Source organism: Neofelis nebulosa, chromosome 2, assembly GCF_028018385.1.
Source record: "Neofelis nebulosa isolate mNeoNeb1 chromosome 2, mNeoNeb1.pri, whole genome shotgun sequence".
In the NCBI taxonomy this organism is placed as follows: Eukaryota; Metazoa; Chordata; class Mammalia; order Carnivora; family Felidae; genus Neofelis; species Neofelis nebulosa.
Window position 1 is genome coordinate 180,882,568 of NC_080783.1, and position 18,390 is coordinate 180,900,957.

The 18,390-nt window shown below is 38.6% G+C and overlaps 1 protein-coding gene across 8 annotated transcripts in view; it reads right to left on the minus strand.

The window, feature by feature from the left end:
* Positions 1-14,997, minus strand: part of OSBPL9 (oxysterol binding protein like 9) — a 195,920-nt gene extending 180,923 nt beyond the window's left edge. For 4 of the 8 annotated variants that reach the window (XM_058696057.1, XM_058696049.1, XM_058696051.1 and 1 more), the window contains exon 1: positions 14,855-14,994. In XM_058696057.1, coding sequence (XP_058552040.1) covers positions 14,855-14,965 — 111 coding nt within the window. In that variant the 5' untranslated portion in view covers positions 14,966-14,994. Of the gene's footprint in view, positions 1-14,854 lie in introns of all 8 variants that reach the window. The other 4 variants (XM_058696078.1, XM_058696075.1, XM_058696063.1 and 1 more) reach the window with 2 other exon arrangements.
* Between the last annotated feature and the right edge of the window lie 3,393 nt (positions 14,998-18,390).

Genomic DNA, 18,390 nt, shown 5'->3' on the forward strand with positions numbered 1-18,390 from the left:
CACTTTTTGCAGATGACATGATACTATACATGGAAAACCCGACAGACTCCACCAAAAGTCTGCTAGAACTGATACATGAATTCAGCAAACTCGCAGGATACAAAATTAATGTACAGAAATCAGTTGCATTCTTATACGCTAATAATGAAGCAACAGAAAGACAAACTGATCCCATTCACAATTGCACCAAGAATCATAAAATACCTAGGAATAAACCTAACCAAAGATGTAAAAGATCTGTATGCTGAAAACTATAGAAAGCTTATAAAAGAAACTGACGAAGATACAAAGAAATGGAAAAACATTCTGTGCTTGTGGACTGGAAGAATACTGTTAAAATGTCAATATTACCCAAAGCTATCTACACATTCAATGCAATCCCAATCAAAATTGCACCAGCATTCTTCTCAAAGCTAGAACAAGCAATCCTGAAATTTGTATAGAACCACAAAAGACCCCGAATAGCTAAAGTAATATTGAAGAAGAAAACCGAAGCAGGAGGCATCACAATCCCAGACTTTAGCCTCTACTACAAAGCTGTAATCATCAAGACAGCATGGTATTGGCACAAACACAGACACATAGACCAATGGAATAGAATAGAGACCCCAGAATTGGACCCACAAAAGTATGGCCAACTCATCTTTGACAAAGCAGGAAAGAATATCCAATGGGAAAAAGACAGTCTCTTTAATAAATGGTGTTGGGAGAACTGGACAGCAACATGCAGAAGAATGAAACTAGACCACTTTCCTACACCATTCACAAAGATAAACTCAAAATGGAAGAAGGACCTGCATGTGAGACAGGAAACCATCAAAACCCTAGAGGAGAAAGCAGGAAAAAAACCTCTCTGACCTCAGCCACAGCAATTTCTTACTTGACACATCCCCAAAGGCAAGGAAATTAAAACCAAAAATGAACTATTGGGACCTAATCAAGATAAAAAGCTTCTGCACTGCAAAGGAAACAATCAACAAAAGTAAAAGGCAACCGATGGAATGGGAAAAGATATTTGCAAATGACATACTGGATAAAGGGCTAGTATCCAAAATCTATAAAGAACTCACCACACTCCACACCCAAAAAACAAATAATCCAGTGAAGAAATGGGCAGAAGACATGAATAGACACTTCTCTAAAGAAGACATCTAGATGGCCAACAGGTACATGAAAACATGCTCAATGTCACTCCTCATCAGGGAAATACAAATCACAACCACACTGAGATACCACCTCACTCTAGTCAGAGTGGCTAAAATGAATAAATCAGGAGACTACAGATGCTGGAGAGGATGTGGAGAAATGGGAACCCTCTTGCACTGTTGGTGGGAATGCAAATTGGTGTAGCTGCTCTGGAAAACAGTGTGGAGGTTCCTCAAAAAATTAAAATAGACCTACCCTATGACCCAGCAATAGCACTGCTAGGAATTTACCCAAGGGATACAGGAAGTACCGATGCATAGGGGCACTTGTACCCCAATGTTTATAGCAGCACTCTCAACAATAGCCAAATAATGGAAAGAGCCTAAATGCTCATCAACTGACGAATGGATAAAGAAATTGTGGTTTATATACACAATGGAATACTACTTGGCAATGAAAAAGAGTGAAACCTGGCCATTTGTAGCAATGTGGATGGAACTGGAGAGTGTTATGCTAAGTGAAATAAGTTAGGCAGAGAAAGACAGATACCATATGTTTTCATTCATATGTGGATCCTAAGAAACTCAACAGAAGACCAGGGGGAGGAAGGAGGGGGAAAAAAAGTTACAGAGAGGGAAGGAGGTAAAAAACCATAAGAGACTTTTAAATACTGAGAACAAACTGAAGGTTGATGGGGGTGGGAGGGAGGGGAAAGTGGGTGATGGGCATTGAAGAGGGCACCTGTTGGGATGAGCACTGGGTGTTGTGTGGAAACCAATTTGACAATAAATTTTATATAAAAAATGTCAATGTTATCATATAATAAAATCACGTGATTTATAATTTTTCATTTGTTAATGAATTATATTAAAAATTTCTTGACGATTAAAAAAAATTAATTATGAAGAAGTACCTATTGGGTTTAGCAACAAAGCTATCACTGGAGACCTTTGCTAGGACTTTCAGTAAAATCTGGAGGTAAAGACTGCTGCAGAGTAAATATAAGATGGATAAAGAGATAACAACGTAGAAACTTTCCACAGGTTTGAGAGGTTAGGATGTATTTCCAGGGAGACACAGCATTAGAAGAGACATTTTTCTACTTGAGAGAAATATGACCATGTCAATTTGTTAATAAAAAGTCAGTAGGTCCTAAAGTTCAGATGGAAATTTCAAGAACCCAAAACAGACAAAACAATCTTAAAAAAAAAAAAAAAGCTGAAAGTCATACTTCTCAATTTCAAAACTTATTACAAAGCTATAAGTAACAATTGAGAGTCACCTGGGTGGTTCAGTTAACTAAGTATCCAACTCTTGATTTCAACTCAGATCATGATCTCACAGTTTGTGGGTTCAAGCCCCGAGTCGGTCTCCATGCTGACAATGTGGAGCCTACTTGGGATTCTCTCTCTCTTCCTCTCTCTCTGCCCCTCCTCCGTTCATGGGTGCATACCCTCTCTCTCAAAAAAAATAAGTAAACTTTTTAAAATTTAAAAAAACCCCAAAGCTATAATAATTGAAACAGTGTGACACCGATATAAGGACAGACATAAAGATAAATGGAGTAGAACTGTGAGTTCAGAAATAAAACTGCATGCTTACGGTCAATTGATTTTCAACACGGTGACAAGAAAAAAAAAGTCTTTTCAATAATTGATGTTATTATAACTGGATATCCATACACAAAAGAATAAAAAAATTAAAAAGAATATAAAATCTAAGAAAAAGAATAGGACCCTTAGCTGACACCACATACAAAAATTAATTCAAAATGAATCAAAGACCTAAACATAAGAGCTTAAACTATGAAACTCTTAGAAGAACACAGGTATAAACCTTTGTGACCTTAGATCAAGCAACGGGTTTGGTTTTTTGGGGTTTTTTTTAGGTAGGCTCTGCACCCAACGTGGGGCTTGAACTCAATCCTGAGATTGAGAGTTGTGCTCTACCAACGGAGCAAGCCAGGCACCTCTAAGCAATGGTTTCTTGTCACCAAAAGCACAAGCAACAAAAGTTAAAGTTAAATTCGACATAATCAAATTAAAAAATTTTTGTGCTTCAGAGAATGCCATCAAGAAAAAAAAAAGGAGAAAATATTTGTAAATCATGTATGTAATAAGGGACTTGTATCTAGAATACATAAAAAAAAAAAAGTCTTACAACTTAATAAAAAAGTAACACAATCTAAAATTTAGCAAAGGATCTGAATAGATATTCCTCTAAAAAAGATATACAAATGGTCAATAAGCATATGAAAAGATGTTCAACATCAATAGCCATCAGAGAAACACAAATGAAAACCTTAATAATATACTACTTTACACCCACTTAGGATGGCTATAACCAAAATGATAGATAATGACAATATTGGCAAGGATATAGAGAAATTGGAACCTTATACCTCTGGTGGGAATGTAAAATGGTGTCGCTGCTTTAAAAAACAGACTGTCAGGGCGTCTGGGTGGCTCAGTCAGTTAAGCGTCCGACTTCAGCTCAGGTCACGATCTCACGGTCCGTGAGTTTGAACCCCGTGTCGGGCTCTGGGCTGATGGCTCAGAGCCTGGAGCCTGTTTCAGATTCTGTGTCTCCCTCTCTCTGACCCTCCCCTGTTCATGCTCTGTCTCCCTCTGTCTCAAAAATAAATAAACATTAAAAAAAAAAAATTTAAAAAACAGACTATCAATTCCTCATAAGGTTAAACATAGAGTCATCATATGGCCTAGCAATTCCACTCTTAGATATCTAAGAGAAATGAAAACATATGTCCACACCAAAACTTAAGTACACAAATGTTCATAGTAGCATTAATCACAGTAGCCAAAAAAAAGCGGAAACTACTCAAATAGATATTTGAGTATATATTAACTGATGAATGGATAAATACAATTGTGTAATACTCATACAACAGACTATTCAGCAGTAAAAAGTACTGATATGTGCTATAATATAGATGAATCTTGAAAACTAAATGAAAGAAGCCATGTTAGAATTATTTAAGGAATAGTTTTATAATAGGAGTCTAGTAAAGGAAATGTACAAAATAGGCAAATCTATAGAGACCAAAAGTAGATTAGTGGTTGCCTATGCTGGGGTGAAATACTGGTACGAATATAATGGAAACAGTGTTTATTTGGGGAGTGATGAAAATTTTCTAAAATTGACTGTGGAAATGGTTACACAATTCTATGAATATATTAAAAACCATTTACCTGTATCCTTCAAATAGATGGTATGTGAGTTACTACCCCAGTAAAACTGTTACACACACACACACACACACACACACATACACACACACCAAACAGAACAAAAAGCAACAGGCAACCCAAAGATTTACTCAAAATGTCCACATGAAATTGTTACAACACAGATTTTTTAATGTTTTTAACATTTATTTATTTTTGAGAGAGAGAGAGAGAGCACATGGGAGAGAATGCATGGGGGAGGCACAGAGAAAGAGGGAGACACAGAATCTGAAGCAGGATCCAGGCTCTGAGCTGTCAGCACAGAGCCAGATACAGACAGGGCTTGAACTCGCACCTTGAGATCATGACCTGAGCCGAAGTTGAATGCTTAACCCACTGAGCCACCCAGGCACCCCAACAACAAAGATGTTTAATTGTCATATTGCAAAATAAATATTCTTAAAAATAAACCACAAAAGCAGCCCTAGGTGGCTTCAGTGGCTTACATGTCTGACTCTTGATTTTGGCTCAGGTCATGCATAATCTCATGATTCATGAGATTGAGGCCACTCAATCTCAATACACAAGCACTGTATTGACAGCACAGAGACTGCTTGGGATTCTCTCTCTCTCTCTCTCTCTCTCTCTCTCTCTTTCTCTCTCTCTCCCTCTCCCTCTGCTAGTACTCACTCTCTCTCAAATAAATAAATAAACTGGAGCGCCTGGGTAGCTCAGTCAGTTAAGCACCCAACTTTGGCTCAGGTCATGATCTCCCTGTTGGTGGGTTTGGGCCCTACATTGGGCTCTGAGCTGTCAGCACAGAGCCTGGAGCCTGCTTTGGATTCAGTGTCTCCCTCTCTATCTGCCCCTCCCCACTCTCACTCTCTCAAAAAATGAATAAACATTAAAAAAAATGTAAATTAAAAAATAAATAAATAAACTTAGAAAAAGAAAAAAGAGAAATCACAAAAGTCCATACATAAAAAGGAAGTTGAAGTTACATGAGAGAAAGGGAGTAGAGAAAAAGCAGATGAAGGAGAAAATCTACAGACTGAGGTCCTATGAAAATTTGTGAGCAGATTGAAATCAGAACACCCAAGGATTACCTCTTCCACTCAGATGGGGACAGATGCAGGCAAGGGTTGGCAGGAAAGCAGGTATAGTAACAAGGTAGTTACATGTGTACACGATGTTGAAAGTATTCCCACTAAATGTATTCCATTGTCTCGGAAGCATGGGACCTTCTCTGAATAATGGAGGAAAGAGAAGGGTTGAGAGAATGTAGAGACATCTGGCAGAGCGACAAAGCAAATATTCACCCAATATTTTATCCACCCGCCTGTGCTATAGCAGTAATGCTAAAATAAAATGCAAGAAATGAAATGAGTAGACAATCGTAGCATGAAGGCTTAATGTGAACAAAACTCCAGGAAACAAAATCAACTTTCATAATAATCTTAACATTGTCATGTGAATGGGAAATTAAAAAAATTATGAATACCTCAAAACACTTCCCTTGAATATAATTCCATTTGTATGATTCCATGTACCTTGTAAACTTAACTTTTGCAAAAAAAAAAAAAAGTAAATTCCCTTTTTTTAAGGAACTAGTCTATGAAGAGAATCCTTCATGATAAAGTGAGAAGGAAAATAAATAAGTGGACTGGCCATTTGTTTGCCTTTCTCTATAAGAAATAAAAGGAATTAAATTATTAATCTAAATCACTTGTGTACTGTTCTACCTTTGATTGGAATTATGTAATTATTTGAAAATCTAACCCTATCACAATTGCCACATACAGGAGTGGCATGTTTGAGAACAACTCTATTTTCTGTCCTTCCACAAATTATTACCATCAACAAAACTGCTTACAACAGAAGCAAGAGCTGACTGCTTGTGTGATGGAACACTAAGCACAAGATCCACACATTTCTACAGGCTCTAGATAATTAAACAAAAGCCACTGTTGTTGATACAAGGCTTTACATAAAGCATGAAAACGTACATATTTGCTATAAGTACAATCTGCAAAATTTACAAGGTTGTGTAAAAAACAATTCCAAAACAGCCTTCTGAATCTCATCTCTAAGCCAAGTTTTAAGGGCCCTGGACATTACATTCACTACAACAACAATGTGCCACAGTGTAAGGCTTGAAGATTACAATGCTCAGTACTGCCATTGAAGAGTTTACAAACTTGTACAGATAAAGAATGTACTCTAGATACGACTAGCTAATGATAACAAATGTGAAATGATTAAATCCCCAAAGAATTAAATGAGCAAGTTTCAAGGATATTAAAACAGGGAAAAAAATCAAGGCTGAGTAGAGTATTCAAGAAAGCAAAAGATATAAAATTTCCATATACTTCTTCACACTGATACCACTCACCATTTTATGAGCTTTCTTTGTTTTCTTTTCAGGACATTTAGATTAAATCCAATTTTTGTTCTGTTCCTTTTATTTATTTTACTATTGTTTTAAGTTTATCTGTTTTGAGAGAGAGAGAGCCAGCAGGATAGGGGCAGAGAGAGAATCCCAAGCAGGTTCTGTACTGTCAGTACAGACTTTGACATGGGGCTAGAACCCATGAACCGTGAGATCATGACCCGAGCTGAAACCAACAGTCAGACATTTAACCACTGAGCCACCCAGGCGCCCCTTGTTCCTTTTACAATTCAAAAGCTACTTTATTAGTTTTGGATTTCTAATACATACCATTTAAGCTTAATAAAAACTGTCAAGAACAGTTTATTTAGAAAAGTATAAATTCACTTTTGTTTGATGGGAGTGGTGCTGGTATCTTCCTAGGAGAATCTGACACTACCTCTTCTACATCTTTGCAGGAAAAACACATATTCTTAAGCTTTTCAAAATTTTGATCATCCTCCAAAACAATGCTAAGGACTGCCGAATAACACTTGAATGTGTTTCAACTACCAGTGGTTCTGAAATGCAAAATCATTATGAGTCTCTTCCAGGCAACAAGTAATAGCAAAGAACACATGATTTTTCTAATGATTCTTTTTGCAAATAATACCTTGGGTGGCTCTGGTAACTTACTAATTCATTGTTTCTAACTTTCTCTCCAAAATGTTATAAAAACAATGCAAATCAAGAAAGAGAGTTAAACATTTTGGGGTACTGATGAAACAAATTATATTTTATACTCCCAACTAGTTTCTCAAACAATCTGATTAACCTTTAATGTGTCTCTAGCTATTCCTTTTTCCAGGTCCCAAGGCCACTGATCTAAAGCTTTACTATACTTCTTAAGTCCTCACTGTACCCTCATTTTTAATATGGACCTTGATTCCTGTCTCTACAACATTTAAGCCAACCCCTATCGTAGAAGCCCTCCCCCTGAATTCCATATTCCTCTCTGCCTCTTTCAAAATGAAGTATCTTGAGTAACGTGCACTCACTTTTTCTACTTCTTATACCTTATTTACTCTTTAAACCACTCCAATCGGCCTTCCTTCCACAACTACCACCCCACAGAAACTGCTCTCACTAAGGGCATCTGTATGTCCAAATTGATCAATTCAATGGATATTTTTAGACTTCACCTATTCAATCCTCTCAACCACATTTAAGCCAACTCACGATTCCCACTTTGACTGCCAGTGTTCTGGTTTTTCTTGTATCTCTAGCTGTCCCTTGTCACTTTCCTATTACAGTTTTTTTTTTTTTTTCTCTGCCAATCCCTTGAATGTGATTGTGACTTAAAAATCTGTCCACAGGGGCACCTGGGTGGTTCAGTCGGGTAAGCAGCCGACTTTGGCTCAGGTCATGATCTCACGGTTTGTGGGTTCAAGCTCCGCGTCAGGCTCTGTGCTGACAGCTCAGAGCTTGGAGCCTGCTTCAGATTCTGTGTCTCCCTCTCTCTCTGCCCCCACCCCCCACTTGCATTCTGTCTCTCTCTCTCTCTCTCAAAAATAAACATTAAAAAATAATTTTTTTAAATCTGGCCACAAATTCTTTGACACTCGTTTCTAAAGGTAGAGCCTAATTGCCCTCCCCATGCCTGTAATTCCCATCCCATGAGTGTGAGCTAAACTGTAGGATTCATTTCTAATGAATAAAATAAGGCAGAATTCTCAGACTAAGACATAAAAGGCACTGAAGTTCCTTGTTGCTTTTACTTTGATCATTCCCTCTGAGTGAAACCATAAACCCTGTCATGATGACACTAGTCTAGTCTGGAGAGGCTAACTGGCGATGAACTGAGGCCACCTTCTAACAGCCAGTAAGGACTGAGGCCTTCTGCCAACTGATGTGAGAGTGAGTCATCCTGGAAGCAGATCCTCCAGCTCCCATCAAGCCATTCACAGGACTACAATCCCAGCCAACGTCTTGACTGCAACTTCTTGAGACCCTGAGCCAGAGCCACACAGCTAAGTCACTCCCAAAGTACTGGGCCACAGAAACTATGATAATATTTGTTAGTTTAAATTACTAAGTTTTGGGGTAATTTGTTACAAAGCAATAGAGAACTAATCCAATGGTGTCTCTCAGCATCCTATTTAATTATTCTCACTCACTCTCTCAATTCTCCATGTATAAAGCTAATATAGATCTGTAACCCAGATTTTTTCCTAAATTCCATACTATTGGACATCTTTATGTCAATTTCAACATGCCCTAAAGCAATCTTTCCCCGAACCTGTTTGTCTTCCCTATCATCATTCATCCATGTGAAACCAAAAACTTGGATTTCATCAGACAACTCCTGCAATTTTGTTCACATCCAATCACTAAGTCCTGTCAATATGACCCAATTATTTCTCTGTAATGACAGTATTCTTTAAAAAATACAAATTTCATTTATACCTACTGATCAATTTTGTTTATTTATATTTGAGAGAGAAAGAGAAAGAGACAGAGCACGAGCTGGGGAGGGGCAGAGAGATGGAGACAGAATCTGAAGCAGGCTTCAAGCTGTGAGCTGTCAGCACAGAGTCCAACGCGGGGCTCCAACTCATGAGCAGTGAGATCATGACCTGGGCAGAAGTCAGATGCTTAACCGACTGAGTCACCCAGGCACCCCCCTACTGATCAATTTTAAAATCATAAAGACAATCAGACATCATGTGCCACTTGATATAATATGTTCCACCTATGAAGAATTCTCACCCAAAAGAAGAAAAAATGGATCTGATTAAGCTTATAGCTCTAATTATCAGTTTATACAGTTCCTGTATTACAGGAAATACAGACAACAAAGGAACATGTTTAAACATACCACAGAACATTGCAGTGAAATCCAGAATGTAGAAAACTCTACAGAATAAATGATCTGGTTTCTTCAACAAATAAGTGGCAAAGAAAAAAAAGAGGGAAGGAGGACCTATAAACTAAAAGAGAGATGCAATTTTATGTGTGGATCTTATTCAGAATCCTGACTCAAACCTACTGGTGAGGGAGAGATGCTTGAGACAACCAAGGAAATTGAATATGACTGGATATCTGATATTAGTAAATTATTATTTTGGCTTTTTAAAAAAATTTTTTTTTAATGTTTATTTATTTTTGAGACAGAGAGAGACACAGCATGAGCAGGGAAGGGGCAGAGAGAGAGGGAGACACGGAATGTGAAGCAGGCTCCAGGCTCTGAGCTGTCAGCACAGAGACCAACGCGGGGCTCGAACTCACCAACTGTGAGATCGTGACCTGAGCCGAAGTCGGACGCTTAACCGACTGAGCCACCCAGGCGCCCCTATTTTGGCTTTTTTAATGTTTATTTATTTTGAAAGAGAATGGCGGAGGGGCAGAGAGAGAGGGAGAAAGAGAGAATCCCAAGCAGGCTCCACACTTGTCAGTGCAGAGCCCAACTCGGGGCTGAAACTCACAAACCGTGAGGTCATGACCTGAGATGAAAGAAAGGCTTAACCAACTGAGCCACCCAGGCACATGTTAGTATTATTCAGTTTTAATAATGCTATTGTGATAACATTTTTTTCAAAGAGAGAGACCTTAACTTTTAGTAGTACATCTAAAATATTCACAAATGAAATGACATACAGTCTATCTGGGATCTACTTTAAAATAATCCAATGGGGGGTGGGGGCGCCTGGGGTGGCTCAGTTGGTTGCATGGTTGATTCTTCATTTCAGCTCAGATTATGATCCCAGGGTTGTGGGAGCATGAAGCCTCCTTAAGATTCTCTCTCTCCCTCTGCCCCTCTCCCCCACTCGTAAGCTCTCTCTCTCTCTAAAATATTAAATAAAAATAAAATAAAATAATCCAATGGGGAAGAAAGGGTGGTGGAAATATTAACAAACTAAATTGGCCATATGTTGATAACTGTACATGCTGGATGACAGGAATCCATTTTACTATCATCTTTTATGTATTTTTTTTTATTTTTTTTAACATTTATTTTTGAGAGACAGAGCACAAGAGGGTGAGGTGCAGAGAGAGAAGGAGACACAGAATCTGAAGCAGGCTCCAGGCTCTGAGCTGTCAGTGCAGAGCACGACGTGGGGCTCAAATCCATAAACTGTGAGATCATGACCTGAGCTGAAGCCAGATGCTTAACTGACTGAGCCACCCAGGTGCCCCTATAATAAAAGTTTTTCTGTAATAAAAAGTGCTCACAACACTTAAATGACTTTCCACTGCCCTGGGGGTAAAGTTCAAAATCCTTAGCATGGTTTACCATGAAGGCTAAGAAAGCATTTCATTATCTAGCCCCTGCCTCCCTCTCCAGCTCATGTCACTGCTGTCCATCTCACAGACCAAACTCTAGAACTCTCAAACTCCTTACTCTTGTCTGCTCCAAAAACATTTATTCCATCTCAAGCAGTTCTCTCTCTCTGCTCACATGGCTAGCCTCTACTCATTCAGGTCACAGCAAACCTTTTCTAACCCTTCAAGACTGAGTCAAGCAACCTACCTACATAGCCCCCAAACATCCTATGTCCCCTATCATAGCTCTTACTTGCTGTATCCCCCAGTAGATTCTAGGTATCATGAAACCATGGATTATTTCCATTTTATTTACCATTTTAACGCCTCTGCCTAGCATACTGCCTGGCACACAGTAGGTTCTCAATAAACATATCATAAATTTACAAAAGACCTGACTTTCACTTTCTAACCTTCCAACTCCTCACTTATCTATAACTCCCTCAATTTTTCTTCCTTTCTCAGCTTCTTTTGTGATCATGATTCACATAAATTGTTGGCTGTTCACAGTGTTCCCAAATTTATACCTTAGCCCTTTCTGGGTATCTCATCCAATAAAAATAGATAATAATAATTTATATGCTATAATTTTACAGATCTTCATCTCCAGGCCTGATCTATGGCTCCAAATGCCTTCTGCACTCAATCTCCTGTTATCTCCCTTACACATCTTTACACTAGAGCTGCTCAGAAATTCTCAGTGTCTTCTTAATGCACCTTTATGTTCTCAAGTTTCCCATTTTGTGCATATTTCCCCTTGCCTGAAATGCCCTTCTTCTTTTCTTCCTTTATCCTGTAAATCTCAGCTCAAATGTCTCCCTCACCTTTTCTAGGCAATGTTCCCACAGCACTCTATTCTTATTTCCATTGTAGAATTTATCATATTGTTTTGAAATTTATCATATTTTTTTGAAATTATGTTTAGGTGTCTGCTGCTGGATTGTAAGTTTCTAGGTAGAAAGACTCTCTCACCTTCTGTATCTCCATCATATACAATACAATCCCTATTAATTGCTTACTGAATGAACTACATTATATTGTTTCCAATAATTAAGATACTGAACTAGAGCTGAAAGGACTGCCTAAATCTACTTTCCTAGAAGAGATAATCAGTTTCTCTGTTCCTGTATTGGACAGAGCAACACTGTATGAAGTTCTTCTTCAAAAACAGAAAATTCACAGATTATGAAAATAAAAGAAAGGTAAAGTAAAAAGACCATCCATTCCCAGAGAACAATAGGTCTAGGTCTAGGTCTAGACCCAGGCCCAGAGAAAAAGATTCAGACTGAGGTGAAGTTTAGGTAAATCTATTCAGTCCATGGCAATCCCAGTGACTCTAACCCAACACTGAGATTATCCCAATAATCAATTTTCAGTACAGGACAACTCTAAACCAATGCCAATCTACTTTAGTTCAGGGTTTTCATGGCCACCCTGGAACAGATCTCCAACCATAGAGCCGGACCAGAGCCTAAATGATTCTGGAAACAAGGAACAGAGTGACTTGCTATTTATCACTCTGCTTAAAAGGCTACGTAACTAATTCAGATACTCTTCCTGGAAGATGCAGCTCCAAGTTATCAGCCACATGCACTAAACTGTACCTTCTAATCCTCCCAAATCCTAATGTACTAAAACAATGTCCAAGTGTATAGAAGTCATTGACAACACTCAATGTGTCTCCTACTTAGTCTTTAAGTGATTACCTATCCTCTTCCCATCTTTGCTGGACCTCCTCTAATTTGGGATTAGGTATCATTTTATTTTCACAAGATCATTTTACTTTATACTTCTCTGCTGTTTCTCTACAAGCAAATGTTTTAACACCAAAGAACTAGAAAAGGGGGGGGGGGAAGCCTTCTAAAATATCTATTAGTAAGAAATATGATACCTCCTTCAGCTGGCAATGATGATGTTTTATAGAGTGTGGTCTCAGAAGGGAGAAATTAAGTGGCAGGCAGGGGAGTATATGGAAAAAAAGAAAAGTGTGTTTAGCCAGTAAGGCAAGGATCTATCAAGGTATTCAAAAACTAAAAGGGCAGGGAGGCAGTAAAGGATACATTAAAGGAAGAAAAACAGGAAGAAGGAAGGTTCTGTCTGGGCTAAGAGTTCCTAAGAACCCTAGCTAGGGCTCCAGTACAGGCCTAGAATTTAGAATTTAGGATATGTAGAGTTAACTTAATTCCATAGTGCCGCTTATTGAAATTACCTTGAATAGGCTAGAAAGGTCCATGGGATTTTCTGATTATCACATCTACTGAAACCCAACATTACTTTAGATGCATCTAAGCCATGGGATTTCATTATCCCAGAATTTTCAGTATATAATGTTCAGTTGCCTCACTTTCATGGCTACCTAAAGATAATCTTGAATGATGGGTTTAAATCTCATTCAGGTTTGGTCTTTTCCTCCCATTAAAAAAGTATATAGAGCAAGGAAGTTGATAGTTAAAGGATGCTGAAAGTTATATATTTTTTTACTTCTGCAGACTTGCCTTTAATAACTTACAGCTTGCACTTTTCTCCTCCCTGAGGTGAAAGTGAAGTGCAGTGAAAATAGTCAGAAAGCCAAGAAATTTGTAATCCTGATTACACCACTTACTGCTAGCTTTGTGATCTAGCAAATAACTTAAAAGCCTGGAGCCTCAGATTCCAAAACTGTAAAATACCTACCTTGCATAGTTACTGTAAAATGAATTATAGGAATCACTAAACTAGAATATAAGCTCCAGAGGGGGGAAAAAAATGGTGAATATCCACGTGTGTGCACACACACCTAGTCCAAAGCAGTAATAATTAATATATAGTGGGAGTTCAATAAATATTTTTAAATGAAAAATAAATACTAATGTCCCCACTTCTCACATTAACCCTTCCTCTATAATGATATTTTTTCTTTTATTATTTTCTGAAGATTTCAAAGGATTCTATTTTGTCCTTTTAAGTGGTTTCCTCCCTTTCATTGGCTATTATTAACTATACACCATTCAAAGACAGTAACTTTGGAAGTAATTTCTCTAATACCACCCACCTTCCGTTTCTAATGCTGTAGGTGTAGAAGGGATAGACAGATTCGTGGCAATTCGTGCACTTGCCCATGGGCACTGATCCGCGTTTAACGACAGTGAAGCCCTGAACTCAGCCCTCCCCAGAGTACAACTTTCAGGACACACCGCACTAGCCATTCTCTTCGTTAACAAGAGGCTCCTGTGTTGGAAGTCCTTGGCTTCAAAAGTTAAGGTGTCGGTTAGGCTCGCCTCTCGCAGAATAGAAGAGTGCATCCCATGAAAGAAACACTCAATTTGGGCAGACTGGAGGGATTTCGGCTTCGGGTTGCGGGAGAGCCAGTTACCTTAGGACCTGGCTAAGCTTGTCTGACCGCTGCTCCGAGAAGGCAGAGCTCTCTAATCCCTGGAAGGAAGCTAAGGGGCGCGGCCGTCTACAGGCCCTGGAGGGGCCAATGTCAAGTTCATGACAATGTGGGGAGAACCTCGTGGACTGCGCGACCTGACACTTTAAATCATGGCTACGATCACCCTCACTCATCTATACCTGCGCTGGATCCCACCACAGATTAATACCAGACCCTAAAAAAGGAAGGCGGCTCGCCCCTAACCCATAAATCAGACAGCCACTGCCAGCTTATTGGCTGCGCCAGCATCTTCTTCACCCTCATTGGCTATCCTGGACGTAAAACCTTCCCCCACGAGGGAACCCTCTCGTACGGCGGCACCCCCAGTTTAGCAACCTTTACCCGGCTACCAAAAAGCCCGTCCCCCCTCAGAGATAGAGACCGCCGAGGCACTCGGAGCTTTGCCCCCCGAGGTCTCACCGTGTAATAGGAGAGCAGCCCTGCATTGTAGTCCAGCACAAACCAACGGTACTGCCAGCCCTTCATCACGTTAGTCCATTTACTCAGCGGCCCTTCCATGATGGACGCCATCTTGGGAGCCGCCAATGACAACAAACGGCCTGACGTCACTCGCCTATAAGGAATTCACCATGCGGGGGCGGGGCCGCCGCGGGAAGGGGAGGGACCAGGCGGGGCCGGGGCGGGGCCAGCTGGTGCTTCTCGTCGTAAACTGCCCACCCACACCCCCAGCTATCAACTTCAAACAAGCTTTTTTGGGGCGCCTATTGTGTGCAGGACTCGGTGCCAGGGCTGTGAGAAGTATACGCCTGAATACCGCTAAGACTGTTTGTTGACATAAATAATTTTATTACCCATTATGATATCTTACACGTCCCAAGGATTTCACATCTGATATTCATTTATACATTAATTTCACAAATCCATTCATTTAAGAAATATTTGCTGTTTTGTGCTAGATACTCTTTTAGGCTTTGAGGATTCAACAGAGACTTCATGAGGGGTAGAGGTGAACAGGCAATAAAGTAAATAGTAAATTATGTAGTATATTAAACACTGGTAAGTGCTATAGAGAAAAATTAAGCAAGGAAAGAGGCAGAGAGTTAGGAGATGCAATTTTAAATTCTCAAATAGAGAAGGCTTAAATGAGAAGGTAACTTTTGAGCAAAGACCTAAAGAATGTGAAGGAGGAAGGCTGGGGGAAGAGCCTTCCCAGGGAAGGAATAACAAGTGCAAACACCACTAGCCTGGCGTGTTGAAGGAACAGCAAGTTCACTGTGAGTGGAACAGTGAGCTAAGAAGAAAGTAGTAGGAGACAAGGTCAGAAAAGTAAGGGTAGATCACTTAGAGCCTATAAAGACAATGAAAATATTGTCCTGCTATATTAGGCACTGTTCGGGGTCCTGGGAATGCAACAGTGAAGGAGCCAAACAAGTTCCTTGCTTTCTAAAAGCTTAAAATCAGTGATGAAAAGCAAATATTAACTAAGCAAGTAAACAAGAAAAATATCTAATGCTGATTTAGGAAGAAAAAAAAAAAAAAGACATCTTGCAGAGAATTTAAATTGACGTAACAGGAATCCAGTGGGTGGCTCCTTTATATTTGGGGTAGGGGATCCAGACATGCCATTTAAATTGAGTTGTGAAGGTTAAGAGCCAGCCATGAAAATATGAGAGAAAGAACTAAAAAGGGAGCTGAGAAGTAGGGCATTAGCTAGAATTAGTTATGAGGTCAAGGGAGAGGTTTTCTTTGTCTTTTATTTTTTTCATTTTTCTGAACTTACAAAGTATCTTTATTCAGGTACTGTGTTTATGAATCCCTTCTCTTTGCTGATAACACAAACTCTAGGAAAAAGAATATCACTGAGGGAGCTAAACAGAGAACCTATTTGCTAGCTAAACAAAATTGGGTGCAAATCTAGACTAAATTAATCATGCTTAATCTCTTTGTTATCTTTTTTCCCATTTTATTGAGATGTAACTGATATAACATTGGGTAAGCTTAAGGTGTACAACATAATTATTTACATATATATACATGATTATATACATGACTATTATATATACCTTGAAATGATTACTATACTATGTTTAGTTAATATCTGTCACTTCACCACACAATTTTTTTCTTGTGATGCAAACTTTTAAGATCTATTCTCTTAGTAACTTTCAAATAACTATAGTCACCATGCTGTACATTACATCCACAGAACTTATTTATCCTATAACTGGAAGTTTTAACATTTGATTGCCTTTTAATTTGACATAGTCTCACTTGTTTGTTTTTGCTTTTGTTGCTTATGCTGTAGGTATCATATACAAAAATCATTACCAAGACCAATGTCAAGAAATTTTCTTCTAGGAGTTTTATGGTTTCAGGTCTTACAATTAAGTCTTTAATTAATTTTGGGTTAATTTTTGTGAGGGGTCTAATTTCATTATTTTGCATGTGAATATCCAATTTTCCCAACACCATTTATTGAAGAGACTATCTTTTCTCCAGTGAGTATTCTAGGCTCCTCTGTCAAATATCAGTTGACTGTACAACATGGGTGGACCTAAAGGGTATAATTCTTAGTGAAATAAGTCAGTTAGGGAAACACAAATACCATATGATTTCACTCATATGTGGAATTTAAGAAATAAAACAAACAAAGAAAAAAAGAGATGACAACAACAACAAACTGGTGGTAGCTAGAGGGGAGATGGGTGGAAGGACAGGTGAAATAGATAAAGGGGATTAAGAATACACTTATTTTGATAAGCACTGAGAAATGTATAGAACTGTTGAATCATTATATTGTATATCTGAAACTAATATAACACTCTGTTAATTATGCTCAATAAAAAATAAAATAAAGGGGCAACTCCAATGGGCATTCTCCAGATTAAAAAATGCATGTGTGGGGGCGCCTGGGTGGCGCAGTCGGTTGAGCGTCCGACTTCAGCCAGGTCACGATCTCGCGGTCCGTGAGTTCGAGCCCCGCGTCAGGCTCTGGGCCGATGGCTCGGAGCCTGGAGCCTGTTTCCGATTCTGTGTCTCCCTCTCTCTCTGCCCCTCCCCCGTTCATGCTCTGTCTCTCTCTGTCCCAAAAATAAATAAAAAACATTGAAAAAAAAAAATTAAAAAAAAAAATGCATGTGTGTTAGTTGACTATATATGTACATGCATTGGGTTATTTCTGAGCTTTCGATTCTGTTTCTTTGGTCTATATATCTGTTTTTTATGCCAGTATCATAATGTTTTGATTACCATAGCTTTGTAATATAGTTTGAAATTAAGAAATGTGATATCTCCAGCTTTGTTCTTCTTTCTCAAGATTGCTTTGGCTATTCAGGGTCTTTTGTAGTTCCAAACAAATTTTAAGATTTTTTTCCATCTGTAGAAAATGCCATTGGAATCTTGACAGGGATTGCATTGAATCCACAGTTTATTTTGGATAGTATGAACATTTTAACAACATTAATTCTTCCAATCCATGAACACAAGACATCTTTCCATTTATTTGTGTATTCTTCAATTTCTTACATTAATGTCTTATAGTTTTCAGTGTATGATCTTTCACCTCCTTGGTTAGATTTATTCTTAAGTATTTTATTGCTTTTGGTGCTATTGTAAGTGGGATTGTTTTCTTTATTTCCTTTTCAAATAATTCAGTGTTAGCATGTAGAAATGGTACTGATTTTTGTATATTGATTTTGTATCCTGCAACTTTACTGAATTCATGGATTAGATCTCAGATTTCTTAGTGAAATCTTTAGAATTTTCTATATATAAAATCATGTGATCTGCAAACAGAAACAATTTGACTTCTTCCTTTCTAATCTGGATACATTTTATTTCTTTTTCTTACCTGGTTGCTCTGTCTAAATAAGGTGAATAGGAGTGGTGAGAATGGGTACTCCTGTTTTGTTCCTGATCTTAGAGTGAAAGCTTTCAACCTTTCCCCAATGAAATATGGATTTGTTATATATGGCCTTTATTCTGTTGAGGTACAC